Source organism: Rhinolophus sinicus, chromosome 2 (assembly GCF_057876585.1).
Source record: "Rhinolophus sinicus isolate RSI-liver-muscle chromosome 2, RSI-T2T, whole genome shotgun sequence".
Taxonomy (NCBI): Eukaryota; Metazoa; Chordata; class Mammalia; order Chiroptera; family Rhinolophidae; genus Rhinolophus; species Rhinolophus sinicus.
Window position 1 is genome coordinate 9,007,628 of NC_142502.1, and position 22,544 is coordinate 9,030,171.

General features: G+C 44.4%; 1 protein-coding gene across 11 annotated transcripts in view; it reads right to left on the bottom strand.

The window, feature by feature from the left end:
• Positions 1-5,895: 5,895 nt before the first annotated feature.
• The window catches only part of ARID1B (AT-rich interaction domain 1B), a 398,476-nt gene continuing 381,827 nt past the window's right edge, over positions 5,896-22,544 (bottom strand). For all 11 annotated transcript variants that reach the window (XM_074333745.2, XM_074333741.2, XM_088795342.1 and 8 more), the window contains 5 exons: positions 20,227-20,377; positions 17,536-17,632; positions 15,388-16,168; positions 12,970-13,100; positions 5,896-10,501 (listed from right to left, as the gene is read on the bottom strand). In XM_074333745.2, the coding sequence (XP_074189846.2) occupies positions 8,777-10,501; positions 12,970-13,100; positions 15,388-16,168; positions 17,536-17,632; positions 20,227-20,377 (2,885 nt within the window). In that variant the 3' untranslated portion in view covers positions 5,896-8,776. The remainder of the gene's footprint in view (positions 10,502-12,969; positions 13,101-15,387; positions 16,169-17,535; positions 17,633-20,226; positions 20,378-22,544) is intronic.

Here is a 22,544-nt window from a genome sequence, read left to right on the forward strand (position 1 = left end):
GGTTGCGTCTTCCAAGCTGGGCTGGGCTCCTCTCCTGTATCCTCTGCGCACATGTCCGCCACACGCATTGAACTGAACAGTTCTTATCAGCGATGTGCGTGGCCTCCATTAGGCATGTGACGGCACTCGGTATTTGTTTTTGGAATGAGACGTGCTGTGGTTTAGTACATGACCATTTCATGCTAGATGGTGTGCTTAGGCTGTGCCCACTGTTATGACTCTGATGGGAATGACACAGAGGCGTAGTTGCAATGGGGTCTTGCTGTCTGTGGGAGAACACAAAGAACCCTGCTGGCCTGGACAGCTGGGTGGGGTCTGAGGCAGCACCCTGCAGGGCCTTGCCGCCCCCACCCCCCCCGTGGCCGGTACAGGGCTGGGTCATGCCCACCCCCATGCCCTTGCTGGGGTGGGATGGGCAGGAGCTCTCAGTCCTGGAGTGGATGTGGACCTTTCCCGAGGGTGATGGGAGCCTGTGAAATCCCCCCACAGGGCTCCACCAGAGTTTGATTTCATATGTGCTTTTGAGAAAATAGAAAACAACAGACTTCTCACTTCCACAAGGAACCGAGGCAGGAGGCTATGAGGACAGTGTTCTCCAAAACTGAGTTCCATTCCCTGGGCAGGCACAAGACCGTGAAAACCACTTACAGGCACTTACGAATCTCACCGTTTAACAACAGCCCTCAAAGACAGCTTCTGGGTGGGTGGAAAGAGATGCCAGTTCATAAGACTTGATTGCTCAGTACTCCAAGCCCCGGAACTAATATTGAATTTAATTTCTGAAAACAAGGCCCACCAAGATGAAATTCCGCTAATTAACAAAAGCTGATTCTTTTTTCCAGATGCATTCCAATCTATTTTGCACCAAAGCAGACATCAAACGGCAAATGTGGGGAGAGGGGATTGCACGTAAAAAGTTGGCTGAGAGAGAGACCTTCACTCTAAGTTCCCCTTTGGAATTGAAACTCATCTCGATAAATCACTATGGCTCCTGGTCACCAAGAGTCTTCTCCCTTCAGATCTTATGGCCAACAGAAGTAGTGGCCATATGCTCACACCATTTGGTGAAAAAGATACTGAACCCACCAAACAAGCACTGCACATGTGGGTAAACGTTGTTTTATCATGCTACAAGGATAGTCATCTTACTTGTGTAGAAGACACGTCATTTTTCTTCCCCATGAACAAACAATCTCTCGTATTAGACCAGCATTTTTAAAGCTAGGACCCAAACTTAAGCAACTGATGTCCTCCCCATATGTCCCTTGTCACTTGTCATTCCTCAGGTGTCTTGAGTCACAATGGGTGACTAAAACGTGAAACAATAAAGAAAATATTATGAAAGTGACACCTCAAATGTTGTCCGGCAGGAGCATCAAAGAGGTCAGTTATTCGGTAGAATATCCAAGAGCCCCCAAGCCAGCAAAGCTTCCCAGACACCCTAAGAAAGCTCAGGCCTGATCCCTATCGGACAGGCCCATTTCCTGGGTGACCATAATTTCAATTTTAAAACCTAGTTTGAGTTTGGTTAACTCCAATTTCTTGTCAAGTACAGGTGACCCTTGAACAACGCTGGGGTTAGAGGCGCTGCCCCTCCCCCACCCTCCACTCAATCAAAAATCTGCTTAACTTTTGACTGCCCCAAACCTTGAGTTGTCCCTCAGTATCTGTGGGGCATTGGTTCCAGGACGCCCTGTGAATACGAAGTCCGCAGATGTCCCAGTCCCCTGGATAAAGTGACACAAAGCAATGCATACAGTTGGCCCTCCACATCCAACCACAGATTGAAAACAGGACAGGGATTTACTGAAAAAATCCTCATAGAAGTGGACCTGCGCAGTTTAAACCTGTGTTGTTCAAGGGTCAACTGTATCATCTATGGAAGCCCATTACTTTTTAAAGAAATTTAAATTCCGGTACAAGTTTTGTGTATCTGAAGGTTCTGGAGGGCAGGAAATCTGCCTGACACGTCTTGGGAATCTCAGTCCTTAGCAGAGCATGTGTGTCTTGTGGGGACACAGTGATGAGGTGCTCACAGGAGTCACACAACCTTCGAGCGTGAGAATGAGAAGGGAGGTCCAAGGAAGGCTTGGATGACAGAGACGCATGCATGGCACGGCTGCTTACTCCAGGGAGTGGGTGATAATTCTGTCTGCACCTCAACACGAAACAAACATGCCCTTAGGGACGATGAAGATAAAGCGGTAAGGAGACGCTCAGAACTTAAACAAGGACAGAGCTTTCACAAACTTCCCTGATTTCGGTTTAAATTTGGACTATGTTCCTGGTAACAGAGGCACAGATGTAAACATATGACATTACGTTTCAGTGATGAGATTTCACAAAAGATGCCCCCCCCCCCCTTCTGTGGCCAATGTACATACACCATGGCCTCTGTTTTAAAAGCTTCTGTCTCCTCTGGATTTTGAGTCAAGTTGAAAACATTTCTTAGGCAAATACACATTCTTGGAAAGGGGACATCTCAGCTTGGTTGCAACTTCTTTGAGTGTCAGCTTATGCTTCTGTTTTTGGAGCCCGTATGTTATGTTCTAGACCAAGGCTTCTAAGAAGAACAACTAATGGCTGTGAAATTCTTTCAAGTGCAAAAACCATCCCACTGTAAAGCGATCCCACTTACCAGGAAGCAGTGTTGTAAATGCTGTCAGTTCTTGCCCGAAGGGCGGCTTTTGTTGGAACAAGGATATCTTCAGGGAACTGAATCCAAGTTTAGGTTCCTGAAGCCTTTGGGAAAACCTCCAGTTTATGGAACATACAGATCCTGGGCCAGCCCAATTCCCAGTTTATGCAGAAGATGAAAGCTGAGCTTATTTACCTGACCTGAAGCTCACCCGGAAATGAAGAACATTCTGAAGGCCACTTCTACAGCCCACAGAAATATGGCCCATCTCCAGCTAAGTGTGAAGACTGAAGTCCTCCTCTGGGGAAGCTCTGCTGTGTGCGTCAGATGAAAAGGAATAGCAAATAAGACACTGTGAGTGGCCACCTGCCATAGTTCACCCCTGAAAAATGTTGCTAGCCATTTTTTTTTTAAAGAAGTGCAGGACAGGATGTTTATTGCATGACTGTATTCCAGAGCTATGCTCCCCCGGCCTGAAAATGAAAGGGGAGGCTTCTACCACCTCTGGACGTCCAACATCCCCAAACTGACATTCAACAGAAAAATTATGCAGAATCACTCTTGGGGCTAAAGCAGGCACTCAATAGACTAAGACTTCATGGCTTTTACTAGAAAACCAAAAACGACAAAAAAGTCACACAAACTGTGTGACTGGTTATGAAAATGGGAAGCTATTCTCTTAGGCCAGATTGAAAAATTACACGAAATACTCTTTACAGCAGTGAGCAAAGTGTATGTGTATGTTTAGGATTACTGTACAGTAATCACTGAAGTTACAAGGTCTTTATAGAGTTATCCTATTTAATCCTCAGCAACCGAGGTAGGTGGTTCCCCCATATTACAGGTGAGGAAACAGGTTCAAGGAATTTAAGTACCTAGCTGAAGGCTTGGGGATAGCAAGAGAAGGTTCCAGGAGCTCTTCCTCAGTGAGGACATCTTAATTTCAGTTTACGGAATAAGAATACACTGTGGATAAGCAGGGAACACAGATGTTTAGAAGTCAGGCACGATCTTTGGCTCACGCAGGTATTTCCCAAAGGTCTGTAGCATGTTTACAGGATTAAAAAAAAAAAAAAAATTCCACACCTATTTAAGTCAGAAAATGCTTGGGATAAATGGGCTTCTTTTCTGCAGGATTTCTCAGAGTGATCTTTAATATAACATGGGTTACAGAAGGCTAAGGGAAGAATACGTAAGGCATTTTCTTTTTCAGCTCGCTTCTGTTTCTTAGAACATACTTTGGAATAAGCCAGGGTAAAACTTCAAGTCCCTGAAATCAAATCTAGGAAGAAAAATGAGTCTCCTAATTTTGGAACACATCAGTGGTCTTCCCCCCATGTCCCCTCCGGAAGTTTCATACATTTAAATCCCAAAGTGAATGAACTTCGTAAATGAACTTGGGCATCTGAGAAGCCTGCATGACTTGGATCATCATAAACGCAAGCAGGACTGGAAGTCATGAAGGATGAAACTCAGTGACAGGAACTGGGAATGGGCACGTGTGACACTTGGTGGGACTCAGGAACAAAAGGGCCTTGATAAGGTCTTCTCGTACACTTCAGCCAGTTCCTGAATTTCCCAGGGCTTATCATGTAACCCGGGATCACTGGGCACCCTTGGTTACTGTCATTGCCTTTCTCTCCACTTCAGAACACATGAGCAGCTCCTGAGACAATGAGCAGGGAAGGGACCCAAAGCTTTAGCATCACGTGTTAGAGTGGGGTGGAGCCTCAGAGACCACGTGTTAGAGCGGGGTGGGGCCTCAGAGACCGCGTGTTAGAATGGGGTGGAGCCTCAGAGACCACGTGTTAGAGTGGGGTGGGGCCTCAGAGACCACGTGTTAGAGTGGGGTGGGGCCTCAGAGACCACGTGTTAGAGTGGGGATGGAGCCTCAGAGACCACGTGTTAGAGTGGGGTGGGGCCTCAGAGACCACGTGTTAGAGTGGGGTGGGGCCTCAGAGACCACGTGTTAGAGTGGGGTGGGGCCTCAGAGACCACGTGTTAGAGTGGGGTGGAGCCTCAGAGACCACGTGTTAGAGTGGGGTGGGGCCTCAGAGACCACGTGTTAGAGTGGGGTGGGGCCTCAGAGACCACGTGTTAGAGTGGGGATGGAGCCTCAGAGACCACGTGTTAGAGTGGGGTGGGGCCTCAGAGACCACGTGTTAGAGTGGGGTGGGGCCTCAGAGACCACGTGTTAGAGTGGGGTGGGGCCTCAGAGACCACGTGTTAGAGTGGGGTGGAGCCTCAGAGACCACGTGTTAGAGTGGGGTGGGGCCTCAGAGACCACATGTTAGAGTGGGGTGGGGCCTCAGAGACCATTTGCCCAAGCACGGTTCACCGCGCACACAGACGAGCTTACCGGTCAGGCTGCGGCCCAGACTTGACTAAGTGTTCTTGATTTCAGTCCAGAGGGCTTCTCCCCGCACCTGGACTCACTTCAGCTAGAACCTCCCTTTGTTTTAGTCAACAAAATGTACTAGGGGTTCTCAATGCATAAACAGCTTATCGGGAAACTCGTTTATTTCTGTAATCGTCTGGCATGAAAGACTAGAATGTAATTGAAACAGGGTCTTTTTTCATTAAGGATTCTGGAGAACCGCAGAACCAGCTTGGCACACAGTATGTGCTCCATACGTCTCCACTGAATTCATGAGTAATGGGACTCGCTAGTAGGTTACATACTATCGCCAAAAATATTTATTGGTGTTTTTAAAAGCTTGTTTGTGAAGTTCTCTGGGGGTGCTGCAGGGGGCAGGGGGCGGCAGGGACTGTCAGGCAGCTGGGCCTCAGCTCTCCAGTTAAAGACGTGAAACAAAACTCAGCAAGAGAAAAACGGGTTGTTTGGCTCATTTATAATAGTTTCTCTGCTTCCTCGCAGGTGAACAGATATGGGAATTGGTACATGGGGTTTGATAGGAAATGAAAGATTTCCAACAGTTTTTAAATGGATGGATTTCAGGGCAAAGGCCATCTTCTTTTCATAAGAGGTAGTTAATAGCTTACATTGTATCATCAAGCCGCTCATAACCCCCTTTAAAAAACCATCCTCTATTATCACGTTTTAAAAAAAAACAGCTTAACTAGTTTTTGAATAGGTCACGCTCACCAATAAAAAACGGATTCTGTATCATTCTCAACCTCAAACAAAACATTTGAATAGTTTTTTCTGAGCACATGCCACCCAGTATCTCTTGTGACATTAAAAAAATTCACTCAAATACCAACAGATTCAACTTTATAGCACCATTCCAAAATACTAAACTTTCTTCGCACCTTTATTTTAATCTTTTTTTTGTACACATTTAAAGTATGGGCATCCTGTAAATTTCTGAAAAGCCTCATAGGAAAAAAAAAACAACTAATTTTTAGGACAAAGCAATAACTCAGTTTGTAGGCAAGATGATCTCAGGCGAGCTGTGAGTTCTTCATGGGCTTCTGTCGTCTTGATTCTGGGGTGAAAATGGAGAAAGGATGCTAACGTCTTCCTGGATTATTTTAGAGGTTACGTTGCATGTCAGTATGTAAAAACGTGTTGCTCAATGGTCAGACTCTAGGTATCGATTACAACTCAACCATGACAAGAACAGTCTTTTGTAATGCTTTTACTCTTGATTGACAAATGAACTGGGATATTAGATAACTTCAAAGTCTGTATACACCTTTTATTCATACTCTGTAAGAGAGAAATTCGAATAATATTGAATTCTCTCTTACAAATCTCCGTATTTGAAGCTTGGAGCACTAAAATCTGTTCTTAGCAAGCAGTTAAGAGTTCAAGTAGAAATATAATGGGTTTTTAATTCAACATATATTTGGCTGCATTGTTATGTAAGAAGACTGACTAATGTGGGAGTTGATAGATGATGAGGCTGCTTGCAGAAAAAAATGGTTTCCTCGTGACACTAGTAAGTCACGTTTCCCACTCTGATCATACGTGCGTGCTCTGGTCTAACTCTTCCGTGTGCACCTGGGTAACAGGTAGGCGAAAGGACTTGGAGTTTCTGAGTATGCTGTGATCGGTTGGGTGGTGTAAAGAGGTAGAGTCAGGAAGGTGTCCACTAACAGCTTCATTCTGCAGCAGTTTCAAAGAAAGTGATTGTTCCACAGTAACAGTCAATGACCCAGGAAGAAAGAGTTTAAATTAGAAATGCCTAGTATTAAAAAGCTACTGTGTACCAGGTAGGAAGGAATATGAGAATATTAATATGCCCTGAAATAGAAATAATCACTTTGCACTATGTACACCACATACAATATAACATATTCTTTTTAACATTGCACAATATAAATATTATACACGGTGGAGTAAACTAAATGCAAAATAACTTTGAGGCACACAGAAGAAACATGGACTAGATTGAACTCTGATTAAAATGAAGATGGGGTTAGTAAAAGGCAGAGTTTTACAATGTCAGGTCAGTGAGCTCTTGAGGTCTTACCTCGCGAGCTAGCAGCCACCTCCCATATATACTGAAAATTCTCACACCTCAGTGTCATTAGAGTTGATTGCTTCAATCAACTAATCAGCTAAATAATTTGAGAAAATCAAACTGTTGCTCCCCACTCTAAAGTAGGTGACCCTAAAAGTCCCTCCCGACCTCAGGATTTTGTAACGAGGGACTGTTAGTAGTTGGCTGTACTTCCCCCTATATCTTGTAAATAACTTGTTACTATGAAACCGCTTTAAGGAAACTAGAACAGTATTCAAGAACACCCATCACAGTGCTTAACAAGATTTAATGTACATTTATTCTTAACATGTGGAACATATAAAGATTTTATACTGAATAAATGATATTCATTAAGCCAGAGGAAAAGGAGGAATTTACATCAAGTTTTTTTCTTTTTTTTTAAACTACATTATCTTGAAATACAAATGTGGATTCTCGTCACTGAAAAATCTTTGAAGTTGTGTTTCTTCGAGTTGTATTTTTTCTTTTTTTTGACTGTACTGGTAACCTTTTTCTAAATCAATCCATATGCAGCCATTTCCACACCTGATTCATGAAGCAAATTGTGATCAGCTGCTCTCCCGAAATAGAGCATGACTTTATACATACAGAAACTTGTACATTACCCTCTTTTTTTTTTTTTTTTTTTTTTGTATTTTTTCTTTTTTTTTCTTTTTTGGAGATATGGCCCTAATGAAAAAATATATAAAATAAAAATAAAAAATTATTTAAAATCTACCATCACTTCGTAGTTACCACATCATGAAAAAGAAACTAAAAACTTTGTACTAAAAAAAAAAAAAAAAAAAAAAAGAAAAAAGAAAAGAAAAAATGAGGGTATGTTTAATGTACAACTTCTATATACATCACAGCCCATAGGCAGTAAAAAAAATATTTAAAAAATGATTAAAGGAATTGTGAAGAACTGTCATGTGGAAGGTCAAAAGACAGACAGCAGACATGACGGTAGTGGTGAGGAAGCAATTTCCGTTGATCGTTGTCAGGTATGTATTTTCAATCTTAACTTAATAACAAACAAAAAAAAAAAACAAACAAAAAAAAAACATTTTTGCTCCTAGCCTAATGTAACCATTTTCCTGTGGAGAAACCAGTATCATTTCAGTTTGACTACTGACTGACACACCTCCTTGAGCCCCTATACCTACATCTCTAGAAGTTTCTATTGCACAGAGCTTTGGGCGATGGGATACAGTTTTTATTTCATTATCTGAAGAATAACATGCCTAGGAAATTGATAATGTTTCACCTTTTTGCCTCAGTGTGGTGAACTTTTCCCATCTTAGCATGTTTTGCCACATCTTTTTTCTTTAAAGTCAATTCGCTTCCCAAAAAATGCAATACAACATGGAAAAGAACATTAAAAAGAAAATCTGTGAAAAACAAAAAGTGACCTTTGAATGCACTAGACAGCAACTTTGGTTAAAAACAAAACAAAACAAAACAAAAAACCTCAAATAGATGTACTTATACACACAGACAGCAAATATTAATTTCATAACTGTTCGAATTAATTATTTCTTTAATTCCCAATTGGTAAATAGTGAATGGGGCAGAGGAGCAAAGATTTTCTTTTCCTTCTTCCTACGCTGGATAAACAAGAACAGAAAACAGCCAGTTATACGGGAGCCTCTAGTCTTCACTCTCACATGCTGCCTTCTCACGGATGTCATAACTGCCCGATCTGAAACAGTACATCACAGATGACAGATGCGACCAGAGAGTTCAGGACGGCCGATATCGAGATGTCCAGCAACCGACCCTCGTGCAGCAGGAACTCCGAGCGGTTCTCGTCCACCCTGGCCATGGCCAGCAGGGCCTTGGCTGCCCTGCACATCATGTCCACGCTGGGCGGTTCCAGAGGCAGGGGCTGCATGTGCATGAGACTGTGCTGGCTCTGCTGGTACTGGGCCATCGTGACCCCGTCCTCTAGGAAGCTTATCAAGTTTCCAATGCTTCCTTTTTGCACAGCTATTGCCCTTGCTGCCAGCGTGTCCCCTTGGGCAAGGTTCGATAAAAGCGCCATGGACATTTCTCGACAGACTGGGTTTTTGCGATCCCCAACGTACCTAACTAACGTGGCATAGAATTTCTCCTGACGGCTAAACGGAGGCGTGGCCAAGATCAGGTCCACATTATTGTCCTGGATACTGAGTTTACAGAGGGTCTCCAGCACAAGTCTCTGAGGCGACAGGACAGAGTTGGGCCCCACAGTTGGGAAGGGGTCTTGTGCCTCTGCAGACGGGCACACCATCCAGTGCAGCAAGCCATCCAGGATGGGCAAGCAGATGCTTTCCGTGTACGCCGACAAGTCTAGCTGCCCGGAGATGTTGGCTAACGTGACCAACGTGTTATCCCGTAAGACCTCCAGGCAGTCCCACCACCACTCGTCTTTGCTGCAGGCCACCCCTTTGTCCTCGTCTTCCTCTTTCTCATAGGTTTGTGGTGCTCGTTTTCTCTCGGGATGCTCGTGGTGAAGAAGAATGAGCTTCCCCAGGATCAGCACCAAGCCTGGATGTTTGGACATCTCGGCGTCATTGCCAGGCACAAAAGACAAGCTACGCACAATGTTTGACACACAGATGCAGCGCTTTGCCAGGGAGTCTTGCCAGTGCGCGATGGTGCAGAGCGGGGTCTCGTCCCGGCTCCGCGGCTCGTCCTCCAGCAGCCGGATGTTCCGGTGGCTCTTGGCCTGGTGTATGCCGAAGGGAAACTTGCTGCTTTCAGCTTGGGCGCCCGGGTTCGCGTCTTCGGGCAGCGCCCCTGGTCGGGCGGACAGGACATCATCAATGGTTGCAATGATGCTCTTCTCTTGCTGTTCTTCTGAATCCCCTTTTCCTTCTTGCTCTTTCTTTCGGCCTGTGGAGCTTAAAGGGGGAGGAGGACGCCTGCGCGGAGGAATTTCCATCTTGCTCTCGAAGTGAGTCTGGATGTGCTCGGTGGTGTCGCCCCCACCCAGCTGCCAGTGCAGAAGTCCACTGCTGAACTCCTGAACACGCCCCAGCTTGTCAGATCGGTCGACAACAAACAGGTTGTTCTTTTTGACTATCTTGATTGGCAGCTTGTCGAACTTGCTGGCTTGCCTGGGCTTCTCCTTTGGATCTGCAGTGGCGTCAGGAGGGGTCAAGGCCGTGCTGCTCCTCTCCTCGGGATCTGCCTTTCCGCTGTCTTCCTCCTCGTCGTCCTCATCGTCCTCCTCCTCCTCAATACATTCAGCATCTTCGTCCTCTTTCCCAGAATCGTCGGCCAAGGACTGGCTGTCACCTCTCGCCATTGCATTGTGGTCAAGTGCTTTTTGGCTGGGGTCTCCCACTTCATATTCCATAAGAATTCCAAAAATGTCAATCAGGCATTTTCTAAAGTACTCTACTAAAAGTTCGAGAAATCCAGACAACTAGAGAGGAGAAGGAGAACAAAAACAGGTGCAATGTCATAACATCAGGAATGACTGAGAAGGGGAAAAATCCTGGGTGCTCGCAATACGTTTTTACGATGACTTTCACACATTTTCCTTCATTTCTGGCTAGGCCAAGGAAGAGAAACTACATATCAGTTAGAACTAGCTTCCTAAATTTCTCATTATTAACCAAACCAACATTTACCATGTTTCTTATTTGCTGCTTACTTTCCTACTCTATCAATATGAAACCTTACCTGTTATTTTCACATTTTTAAGATTATCACTGAGGGAGTGCTTTGCGGTTCTTCACCTTTTTTCCTGATTTAGATACAATGCATTCGTTATCAGGAGAGCAGGAACGTGGATTTATAGGCTCCTTCACCCAAAGTGAGTCTCTTTTCTCTCACTTATTTGAGACTTTGCCTACTTGGATTGTTACGGTTATTATTATTAAAACTTTATGGTTATTTTTGTCTCAGGTGTCATAGGTCCCTCTAATTTATGTTCTCCATATGTCCTTGGGAGAAGATAATTTCAGCAATGTAGTAGCTCATAAACACAGAAAACTAAAAACAGATAAATTTCGTCCCTGATAAATGGATTAGAATGTTTCATGGAATGCAGTTTTACATATCAGTTATTCACTGTTCTAGCCAAAAGACAAAAGCCCGGATGAGAACCAGTTTTGTTTCTTTTAAGCAAATGTTTGTATCAAGAAAACCAACATGCTCCTTGATTTGCAACTGCTCAGTTCCCTTCCCCACTGCCCTCGCCGGCCCGTCTAGGGAAAAGGATCTGTCCGCAAAAAAGGATTCTTTACTGATAATGTCACACAAATCGACCACACTTTCATACCCTGCTGTCAGGTTCCTGAGTTGGAAACAATTACTCAGTCAAGGGAAACCCAAGGGGCAACCAGAAGTCCTTGTGTTTGGTGCGCAGGGACGATTTTTCAAACGCAGGTTTGCAAACTTCACTTTTGCCTGAGGGCAAGGGACGAGGGACAGCTGCTGGAGCGATTCTGGGTATGACAACGTGTGACCGACAGCAGTTCACCTCACATAAGGATAATTATTCTAGCAAAGGTGGTATACATTTTCCTGATACTTGTTTTCTGTTAAAATAGACTTCATGCCACGTTTATGACCTTATTAACACACTTCCTTTCAACTATAAAACTACCTTTCTAGGATCCAATGAAGACTTAAATGAGAGAAGAAAGAGGATGGGGAGAATTCTGGTCCTATTTCTATAGAAGCAGGAATGACATGTTTGGGTTTGTTTTTTTTTCCACCCAAAGCAGAGAGTTGTTCATACACAGCAAGGAAAACATTTTCACATTTTGGTTCCTAAATATTTCTCTGAAAGTCTGCAGCCCATTTGACTCTCGGGCACTTTTCCTAATCCTCAGCGCCCCCCTCTCTTTTAGCTATTATGCTGGAAGCTACTCTACACCTAGCACTGAACAAAGGAAGGATTTAAGCTTTTTAAAAGTAGTGGGGTTTTAAACGAGGGCTTCAAAATAATCTGAGAGAGGCAGAGATGGGAGGGAATGTACCACGAAGTGAGTTTGGTCGTGAGTTCATGACTATTTCAGCTGAATGACAGGTACATGGAGATTCACTAAATGGTGTTCTCTACTCATATACACAGCTGACCTTTGAACAACACGGGTTTGAATTGTGTAGGCCTACTTATACATGGATTTTTCTCAGTAAATACTGTACTGGTTTGATCTGTGATGGGGAGTCTGTGGATGCGGAGGGCGAACTGTATGATTGAACTACGCCATTTTATGCAGGGGACTGGGCGTCCATGGATTTGGGTATGTCCCGGGGTCCTGGAACCAAGTCTCCACAGATACTGAGGGACAGCTTAAGTTTTTGGGGGACTCAAAAGGAAGTTTTCAACTGCGCGGGCCCCTGCGTTGTTCAAGGGTCAACTGTATATGTGTAGTATATATTTTTTATAACATAAAAAATTTTTTAATGTTAAATTTTTTAACTTTCACATTTTTTTTCAATTAAAAGAAAGATGTGAGGTCCCCTTGGCAAGAAGAGTTATGTTCCATTGCAGCCCACTGCATTTCCAACACTGACTACAGACATAACTTTACGTGACATTTGAATTAATTCCCAGTGGCCTGCTAATATTCATGCTAAGCAGCAATTTAATTTTACTACTATCATCTATTACACACACACACACACACACAACACGTGCACGCGCATAACTGTCTTCTTATGGGAAATATAGGTATGTGTATAATTATACTAAAGACTGAAATGAATTATTATTCTAGACTAAATTCTCGGACAACCATCCATTGATTGATGTTGGTTTATAACAACTACAATGATAAAAAGTGTCATATGTCGAGTGCTGGGCATTAGTTCCAGTATTATGCACTACTTAATTTTCTTACTCTAATTTGGTTCTCAGGGGGATGGGTGCTGGCTTACCTGGGAGAGATTGAACGTAGCGACCGTGCTGTCATCATATAGAAGAATATTAATAGTGTCCAAAGCCCAAGTACTTTCAGCCAAAAGACCTGACTTCAGGGACATCATCACACGCCAAGCCTCTGGAGTAACTGAAAATGGGGAAGGAACAAGGATATACTATGATCTCTATGCATGAAGGAATAGAAAGTAAAAGAACAAGAAAAAAGAAGTGGAGTGTTGAGTTAAATACCGATTTTAAATAAATATTCTGGGGGATAGTTAAACACCATCATTTCCCGATTTTAAGTAAGGTGATAGCTATATTAAGAAACTTTGCTTGTTTAACATCTTTTTGCATTGTTGTTTAAACATGAGCCAAAGTGGTTCCAGAGGTGGGAGTGGTTAAGCACAAAGGGTCCTTTCTTATCTCCAGTTTCTTTCTTTTACCCCCTAGTAGAGCCTGTAATGATGCATCAGAGTTTTGATAACTGAGTCAAACCAAAAAACAGTATTTGTCTTCTTCTGCCTGCTCCATTCACAAATGTCTCAACGTGGCATCTTCGGAAGACTGGCAAGTATGCAGAATATAAGCAAAAATTAATTCCCAAACAGCAGTTCTCAGACACAGAGTCTTGGCTTTCCCATGCCGTCCTCTTCTATTTCTGAGTTCCGCCCCTCAGCACTTGCTGTTGACAAATATTAGCAACTTTGATGGTTCAGATTTTTCAAGAGCATGGCATGAGCCAGGGGATGGGAAACAGAAGGGCTGTACTTTACTATTCCCCATTCCTGTTACTGAAGAAGACAGAGTGATTAGATAAACCATTTGCAAGATTTGCCATCAGATAGGGCTAGAAGACGCCCATGATGTGTTGAAAATTTCGATGGAAGCTGTCTCAGGAAACTGGTGGGAGCTCAGGCTGTGAGCAGACATGTGCAATCAGACCTCACCCCAGCACCAGCCAACACCAGATGCCAACAGTAATCTCGCGTTGGGAGGGGACCGTGGGTTACCACCTTTATTTTAATTTCATCTACTTTTTAAATTTCCTAGGATAGGCATATAATACTTTTATATTAGAAAAAGCAGACTTTCTTTTTAAAATAAGCAACATAAATTTTCCTAGGCTAAAGACAAATACTGGTATAGTGTACTAAAAAATTCTATAAAAATTTAAATATTTATTTAAACATATATGTACACACAAAGACGTATATGTTTTTACAATCTATTTCCATATATAAAATGGTACTCAGTGTCTGTATCTCTTTCTTACCACCAGCACCCCTCTTGAGATAAAACGCCTTACTTTTTTTCCCTCCCTCTCTCTCTCTATCTCCTTAATGTCCAATGATATAAAACATATTTTAATATCTTTAATTTTCTAATCACTGGAAATTATTTCATGTCAAATGATTTTGAGAATTTTGAAAATAATTTTTTATATGATCAAGATCTGTAATTCCATTGCTATATTAAAAGTCCTTCAAAAATAAGCAGAAAAATAATGCAGACAGTCCATATATCTAATCTGTATTCAGAACACCCCAAATAGGATGAACAAGCAACATCAGGATTCAGCTGAGAGAGTTCCTTGGCCCATATCTACCAGTGCTGTACGGGCTACATCAATTCTATAGATCATATCACATCAAATTCCACATATCATATCACACATCTATCTACCAATCATATTCAGGCTTCTCCCTTTTCCCAGGGAAACTCATTGTCCGTATGTACCATGTTTTTCTGAAAATAAGACCTAGCCAGAGAATCAGCTCTAATGTGTCTTTTGGAGCAAAAATTCATATAAGACCCGGTCTTATTTTACTATAAGATACATTATACTTATATCATATCATATCATATCATATCATATCATATCATATCATATCATATCATATTAATGACCTGATCTTATATTATAATGAAATAAGACCGGGTCTTATATTAATTTTTGCTCCAAAAGACGCATTAGAGCTGACTGTCTGGCTAGGTCTTCTTTTCGGGGAAACACGGTATGTTGCTACCAAAGTTACAGACTGGCTTGCCTTCAAATTTTCTCGGGCCACCTCAGCGTTTCCTGAGCCTCCCAGCGAGCGTTACTCATGCACTGCAAAAAGGAAGTGCTTGGTCAAGATCAGATCTTTAAGCCCCACACTAGCCCACAGTCGCTGATCCGCTGGTTTCTCACCTGGAGCTCTACTCTCTCACACTAATACCGCTCACGTGTAAAAACACCACTTAAATTCACGCTCTTCTCTGGCACTGTTTTTAAACTCAGATTAGTGGCTTCCAACTGCTGCTCCTTACAAAAACGTAAGTCATAAGAATTTCATACCTTTGAGATGAACAAGAACTATATCGAAACTAAAATTAAAACGCTAGGTCACAACTGGAATGCATGTCAGGAGCGGAGCCTCGGGAACGCTTACCGATATCTTTTGAGGTAATCTTCCGCCTTTGTTTCAAGACTGGCTGGGACGCTTCCACTGAGCCGGGAGGAAAGGTGATCTCCCTTCTGATGGGCGGCGGCTGGGGGGGCGGGCCCGCGACCTGGGACGTGGGGACGGTGGGCATGACCTTCTGCATCTTCATGGACGGCAGAAAGGGAGACTTGCTTGGCGACATGCGGCTCTCCAGCGAGCGCGGGAAGGAGGCGGGGCTGGGCGCCCGGGAGATGTGGTTCGGCAGGGACGGCGGCGTCTGGTAGGACGCCTGCGGCGGGCGCGTGATGGGCTGCATGGGGGCCGAGGAGGTCATGTAAGGCTGACGTTGGCTGACGTGGGAAGGCCACTGGCTCTCGTGGTTTATCCTTTGATCAGGTACCATCATGTCGTCCGTGCGGTTCAGGCCTGGATACGGGGGCGCCTGAGCAGGGCCGCCGGGGCCCTGCCGGTTCTGGTAGGGGTAAGGCATATCGTTGCGCGTCGCCCACATGCTCTGCTGCGGCCCTTCGCCGGAGGACGGCTGCATGGGGCCGCCCATCATGGGGGGCAGCCCGTGCGGCTGTATCTGCCCCGGGCCCTGCATGCGCTCTCTGTTGTAGGGGTAGGGGTACTGCCCCTGGATGGGCCTCCTGTCGGGCCCCGAGTAGGAGCCCCCGTACTGGTTGTACACCTCCTGCTGCTGGCTGCCGTACTGCACGTTGTACATGTCCCCCTCGTGGCGTTTGGCTGGAGGCCCATACATGCCGTCCATGTGGCGCCTGTAATTCTGAAATTCACGGAAAGACAGATCATACCGATGTGCTGTCACAGGTACAACCACACACGTAAATCATGCAAAATCGTCATCACCTGGAGGATGTTCACTTCAAAATGAGTGTGGGAAGTTCCTCTAACAACTAAGGACTAACAATTCATGAATTCTACTTCGGTATTGTACAATACCAGGCCACGTACCCCAAAGAGGGCTTCCCAGGCTTATTTTCACGTGCTTGAAAGTTTCTGTGGCAAAAAACAAAGCCTCCTCCCCTGGTACTTGCCAGGGCTGCCACACTGGGGGGTAATGGCTTTGGTGACCGCCACACGGGCAGTGGTAATGGGCTTGCAGCTGCACTAGGCTGACCTCAGGGAGTAGCAGGATAAACCTCGGTGGAATGACTGAGCATTCTGAGGGCCAGCCTGAAAGGTTCCTGGATGAAACAGAATTCTTAGGCCTAATTCACAGAAAAGCCCACAAAACATCTGGCTCCTCAGACTGGACCTGTGCTACCGTGACATCCACATCTGTGGCCCTCGCCCCAACTCCCAGCTTGTCCAGGTCAGACTCTCCCGGCCTCTGAGGACAGAGCTGGGCGCAGCCCCTGCCACCACGCTGTGCTCTTCTGGACACCAGGGGCCCAGGCCTGATCAGAAGGGAGTCGCCTGACATCAGTAAGGTACTGATGTGTGACTCAGTGTTCTCCCACTTTCCTTGAAAATTGTTCAAGATCAGTTGGTTTAACAATACGATTTAAAACCCCCTCTATTTTACAAGAGATCTTAGACATGGGAGTTATTTAGAAATAGCATTCCTGTGTCTGAAAAGCCACAGCGTGACGTGCAGTTCTCTGCATAAGTGGTGACTGTGAGGTAAGGTGCGAGCTCAGTATCTCTGAGCTGCCATGGCTGGGAGAACCAGCAAAAGCCTATGGAAACAGCCCAAATGTGCAGTCACTCATATCTGATCTCTGAGAAGCCAATCAGTGTTCACTACTAGTCTAAGACATTTTAAGTTGTTTTTCTACATATCCTCTTTAAAACATAGTGACAAATTTCTGTTCTAAAATGGAGTTTGGTATGATAGTACACACAACAGACATGCATTTAAAATATACTGAACTTGGGCTTGTTATTATTTACAAGGGTGAATGTCCTTAACTTCTCACATTATCTTTGTTTCCAAATCACCTATCAAGCTATTTTTAATTTGCTGACTTCCAAATCCTGTGAATATTTTCTAGCATAAAAAAACACACTGTGGTGGTCGAATAAATGCTAATCATTTTTGTTCTACTTCCTAAAACTCTTCAGAAGTAACACAGTACAAGTTGGGGTTTTAAACAGAAAGCACAGAGGCACGCCCGCTCGCCAACTCACCGGCTGCTGTGGATACAGGCCAGGCTGGTGTCCTGCATATGGCGGCTGTCCTGACGCAGGGCCTTGGCCTGGGTACTGCTGCCCGTAAGGTTCATGCCTAGAACGAGGCATTCAGAGAACACTTCATTGACAAAAGACCTCAGGCCAAGAGAGAAATGAACAGTCTATTTCCTGAAACTCTACACCCTCAACAGCCTTTTCTATTCTTCACCTTACACAACTTCCAGGAGGCACTCTGAGTGCAGTGACACTGTAACTTTGAGCTGAAGGGATGGGAACACCCACTTTGGGAACAGCGCCAATCTCCTGGTTAGTAGGTGTGAGAGGAGTCCCGGCCGGACTGACTGGAACCCTCTGCCTTTGGGGAGAGGCCCCACCCGTCCACGGAAGCGTGCCCAGCGAGTGTCATACAAGACTGTGATGTGACGTATTAATGAAGGCAAGGAACGATGAAAAGAGTCTAAGAATCAAAGCAGTATTTTTAGGAGTACCAAACATGGACAGGTAATAGTGGGAAATGTTCCTGCTGCTCACTTTCTCATTATGAATATAAAGTGTTCAGTTCCAAATTTACCCATGATACTGAGTTGGCTAATTGTATAGATGTAGTGCTCAAAATTTCAAGGTCCTGTGACCCTAAAAGGCTAGAGAAAAGAATAACAGTGATGATTTAAATGTACTCCTATTAGATCTTAAAATGGGAATGAACAATACATTTGCTTTTTCAACTGCACCGAGGAATAATAAATACCATAAAAAATAGCATGCTTAAAAAACAACAGATTTGAAATTTAAAAAAATAAACTGGTTTAGTTAGTATACTGATTTTACAGGAAAGAGAGTACTTGGACTGAATATATTCCTAAACTGGTCAGGAAATGAGAATAAGTAATAAAATAAATGAATTTTTTGAATATAACATGTAAAACAGACACAGGAGAAGTTTTTGCTAATGACACTGATATCTAGAAGGAAGCTGACAGGAGGCAAAAAATATAATTGTCATGCTTAAAATTTAAGCTGAACAAGTAATACTTTCCAGAAGGGAAAACTTAGCAATGAGGTAAACCCTTCTCTCTAATGTGGTAGAATCAAAATGACTTTTAAACCCAGGCCAAGTGATGTTCTAGAAAGCATTCTAGAGAAACAGAAAAGTGTATTTGCTTGGGTTCCTTTAAGAATGTGTGTTTTAGGATGACTGCTCTCCTTCTAATCTCATAAGCCAATACAAAGAAACAAACACACACAGTAGCTTTTCCTGGACCCTCAAAAACAACCCAAATCTAAGTAAAACCCTTGCTTCAGTACACTAAACCTTACACAGAGGTTAACTGGTTAATGGAGATATCACAAATAAATATTCACCACACTTCCTCAGGGTAAGAATTGGAAGTCTGGATTTCTAAATCATTATCAGAAAGTACCACACCCCGTGGGCATGTGATGGCTGTGTAATCCCAAGAACCAGGCTCCTAGAAAAATGCCAGAAACAAAATTTATTTGGCAAAACAGTGATTTTTCAAACTCTTCCCCCTTTGTATTAAACCAGGCACTACTTAACCTTTGCACTATTTAACTGCTTCCTGTGAGCCAGTCAGCGGGCTGATGCCAGGGTGCCATGCTGACCCAGGTGGTCTCTGGGGAGCACGTCCCACCGGAGGGTGAAGGAAATGACCGAAACCTTCCCTATCCTGAGGCATGTCAACGTGGCTACAGCTAGAAAAAGAGCCTTCGATTGCACCTCCATTTTTGTTTTCTTTACAAATAACCAATATTACACCAAAGCTTTGCTCCTGAGCACTTCTCTTTTTGGATGTAAAGAACATACTGGCCAGGAGAAGGGGCTTTGTAGCAAGTTCTGAACTGGGGCAGAGCTGTGGGGTCTTCTCCACGGGAAGAAACCTCCCCAAGCCACCATTTTGGGAAGCAGTTTTCTGTTACCTCTCAGAGACATTTCAGTGACTGTCCCTCTTTCTTATTAAAAATAAACCTGGGTCGGTACTGCAACATGACTTGATGTTTTATTGTCCAGATGTTGTCCTGTGAAGAAGCCCCAGTGAAGCCCATGCTCTGGCTGTTCTGGGAGGTGCTTATAAGGAGCAGAATGTTCTTGTTAAAATGTGCACAGGGAGGAGAGGAAATGTCTCAAGAAACACCTAGAAGAATTTCCACCAACTCATGACAACCCGAGTCCTGTGTGGCCACCACCACACAGACCTTTCCTTAAGGAAGAAGTGCAGGTGGCAGGAGCAGAGGTGGTGCTGGACACCCGAGAGTTCTTGGAAGACGCTAAGACGAGCCACACGTGGAAGCTGCAGGTGTGTCTCAGTGTGGTGACAGAGAGCCTCTGAGTGCTGGGAGGACCGCTGTTACGTGGGACAGTCCTGGCACTTGAGTTCTTAGGGAGAAGACTCGCCATGGCAGCCTGGCCCCAGCATATTTCTAATTGAAGCTTTTGGGTATTTACTTATTAAAAAAACACAGCTGCAGCTGGCTGCCTGGGGACAAGGTCCTTCTTCCCGGTCCTGTTACGGCCGCCCGCTGAAGGCAGCCACCTGACACTCACAGTCCTTATTGACTCCAGCAGGAAAGAAGATACTGTATGTCATCAACTACCAGGGCTCAGAAACATGTTGGGAGGAAAGCACAGTTTCTAGCAAATAGTTTCGTCTTCATCTTAGAAGAACTCACCTTCGATCATAACTGGTTCCATAGGGAAACTGCTGCCGCTGCCCCATGCCCAGACTGGACATGGCTCCGGAGGAACTTTGGTTGTACATGTCCTGCATGCTGCTACCGGCCATCTGTCCTTGCGTCATGAAGGGCTCACTACTCCCAGGCACTGCAACATTTTAAACAACAGACAAAAGGAAGCATTTTCAAAAGCCCAAGGGCCCAAACATCCCCTTCTAGTCATTTCTGTTACCCTTCACATGGCAGACGCATATGTATCGTATCCGTAATATGACTGACAATAACACGAATGAAAGAGTGTCAGGTCTGGAGTCAAGATGGACCCTGTGGGAGCAGAACTCTAAGATGGATCCCAAGAGCCCCGCACCCCACGTTCACGCCTGGTATAAGACCCTCCCTTGCATGTGGGTAGAAACCCTGAGTATGATGGGATATCGCTCCCATATTATGTTCCCTCACATGGCAATGGGATTTCACAGATGTTAACTAGTTACTCATCAGCTGACTGTGAGTGAACCAAAGGAGAGATTATCCAGGTTTGCCCTTTAAATTTGAATCTAAAGGTCAGAGATGGACCAAGTCAGAGATCCCCAACTGCTCGTCCTGAAGAAGCACCCGCCTTGCAGTGGAGAGGGCCATGTATTAGGAAGGGTGGTAGCCTCTCGTGGCTGCGAAGGCCCCCAGATGACAGTCAACAAGACAACAGGACCTCCTCCCACAACCGAAGGAGGCGAATACTGCCAAGAGCCTGAACAGGACCCCAAGCTTCCGAGGAGACGGCGTCCTGACTGACACCTTGATGTCTGCTGAGTGTGCCGGGAGCTCAGACCCACTGGAACTGTGAGATCATGAATTTATATTGTTTTAAGATGCTAAGTTTGTGGTAATTTGTTATGCAGTAAATTGAAGATGAACCCAGTCCTAGATCCCTGGGTAAGTTAGTACACTTCTGAGTTTATTTCCCTGTCTATACAATGAGGTTGGTTAACACCATCTCATGGAATGACGGGGAGGAAGAAATGAAATACACTTACAAAGTCCGTTCCCTTCCCTTACAGGAGAAAAAGTGAAAACCTTAACATAAACACTCATTCCCTGACTCACTCCAAAATCAGGATAAAGAAAATCACTAGGGAGTTAGCAACAGCTCGAGAATGGATGAGATTCAACTATTTCTAGCGGGTCGAGCAGCAGTTAGGTAGAATATGCAAGTGAGCATCAGCTCAGAGCCTGAAGGAAATTGGGTCAAGCCCAGAAACTAGCCTGTAAGCAAATTAAACATTTTAATGCAAATCTTAATTGACACAGTACTACCTCCTTCACCCTATGCAGGTCACTTTTACGTTACATGAGGCAAAGCAGATTACAATTTTGTGAGCTGATCAATGTGTTAGGCTGGGAGAGAGGTGCAAATAATGAAGCCCAGTAATGGGAGAAGGTGCTTTGCGTTGTGATGTGCTTTCACATACTTTATCATTTGATCTCCATCAACCTGCAGTAGAACCAGTTTTGATGTTACTTTTCCATTTTATAGATGTAAAAACAGAGACAGAAATTAAAGGGGGAAAAGTTAAATTGTGTAAGTCCCCAATATACAAAGAGTTCTTAAAAATCAATATGAAATTTGATTGACAACCAAATTAGAAAATGGGCAAACACATAAATGAATATTCACAGAGAAAAGAAAAAGAAATGGGTGATAAGTATAGGAAAAGATGTGTGACCTCACTAATAATTAAAGAAATCCAAGTTAAAGCAATTACAAGGCCTTTTTTTCCTCCCAGTCTGATTGGCAAACATTAAAATGACTGTTCTCAGCATGGGGAGAGCACCCACGCACTCTTAGAATGCTCGTGGTAAGAGTATTAAATGGGCATAAGCTTTGCCAGTACCCGAGCCAGCAGGCTGTGCTTTGGCGATGCCCTACAGAAGCACATCGGTGGGTATTCAGACTGTGATGGCTCCTCCCACATGAGACTGGGCTGTGACCAGCTGTGACCAATGGGGCACTGGCAAATGTGGGGCAGCCCAGGCTTGTAGGCGTGTGTCATCTTGGAGTGCCCCTCCTGGAGACCCATCCAGGGTCATGAGGGGCCCAAGAAGCTCCATAGAAAGGCTCCATGGAGGAGGCCTCCAGGCAACAGCTCCAGCTAAGCTTCCAGTAGGGCCTCCAGATGACATCAGCCATTCAGGTGACATCCCAGCTCCAGCAGAGCTCTGTTAGGCTTCCAGATGAGGGCAGCTGCCTCAGTTAGTGTCCCAGTGACAACACACGGAGTGAAGAACCAGCCTGCACACCGCAGAACCGTGCACAG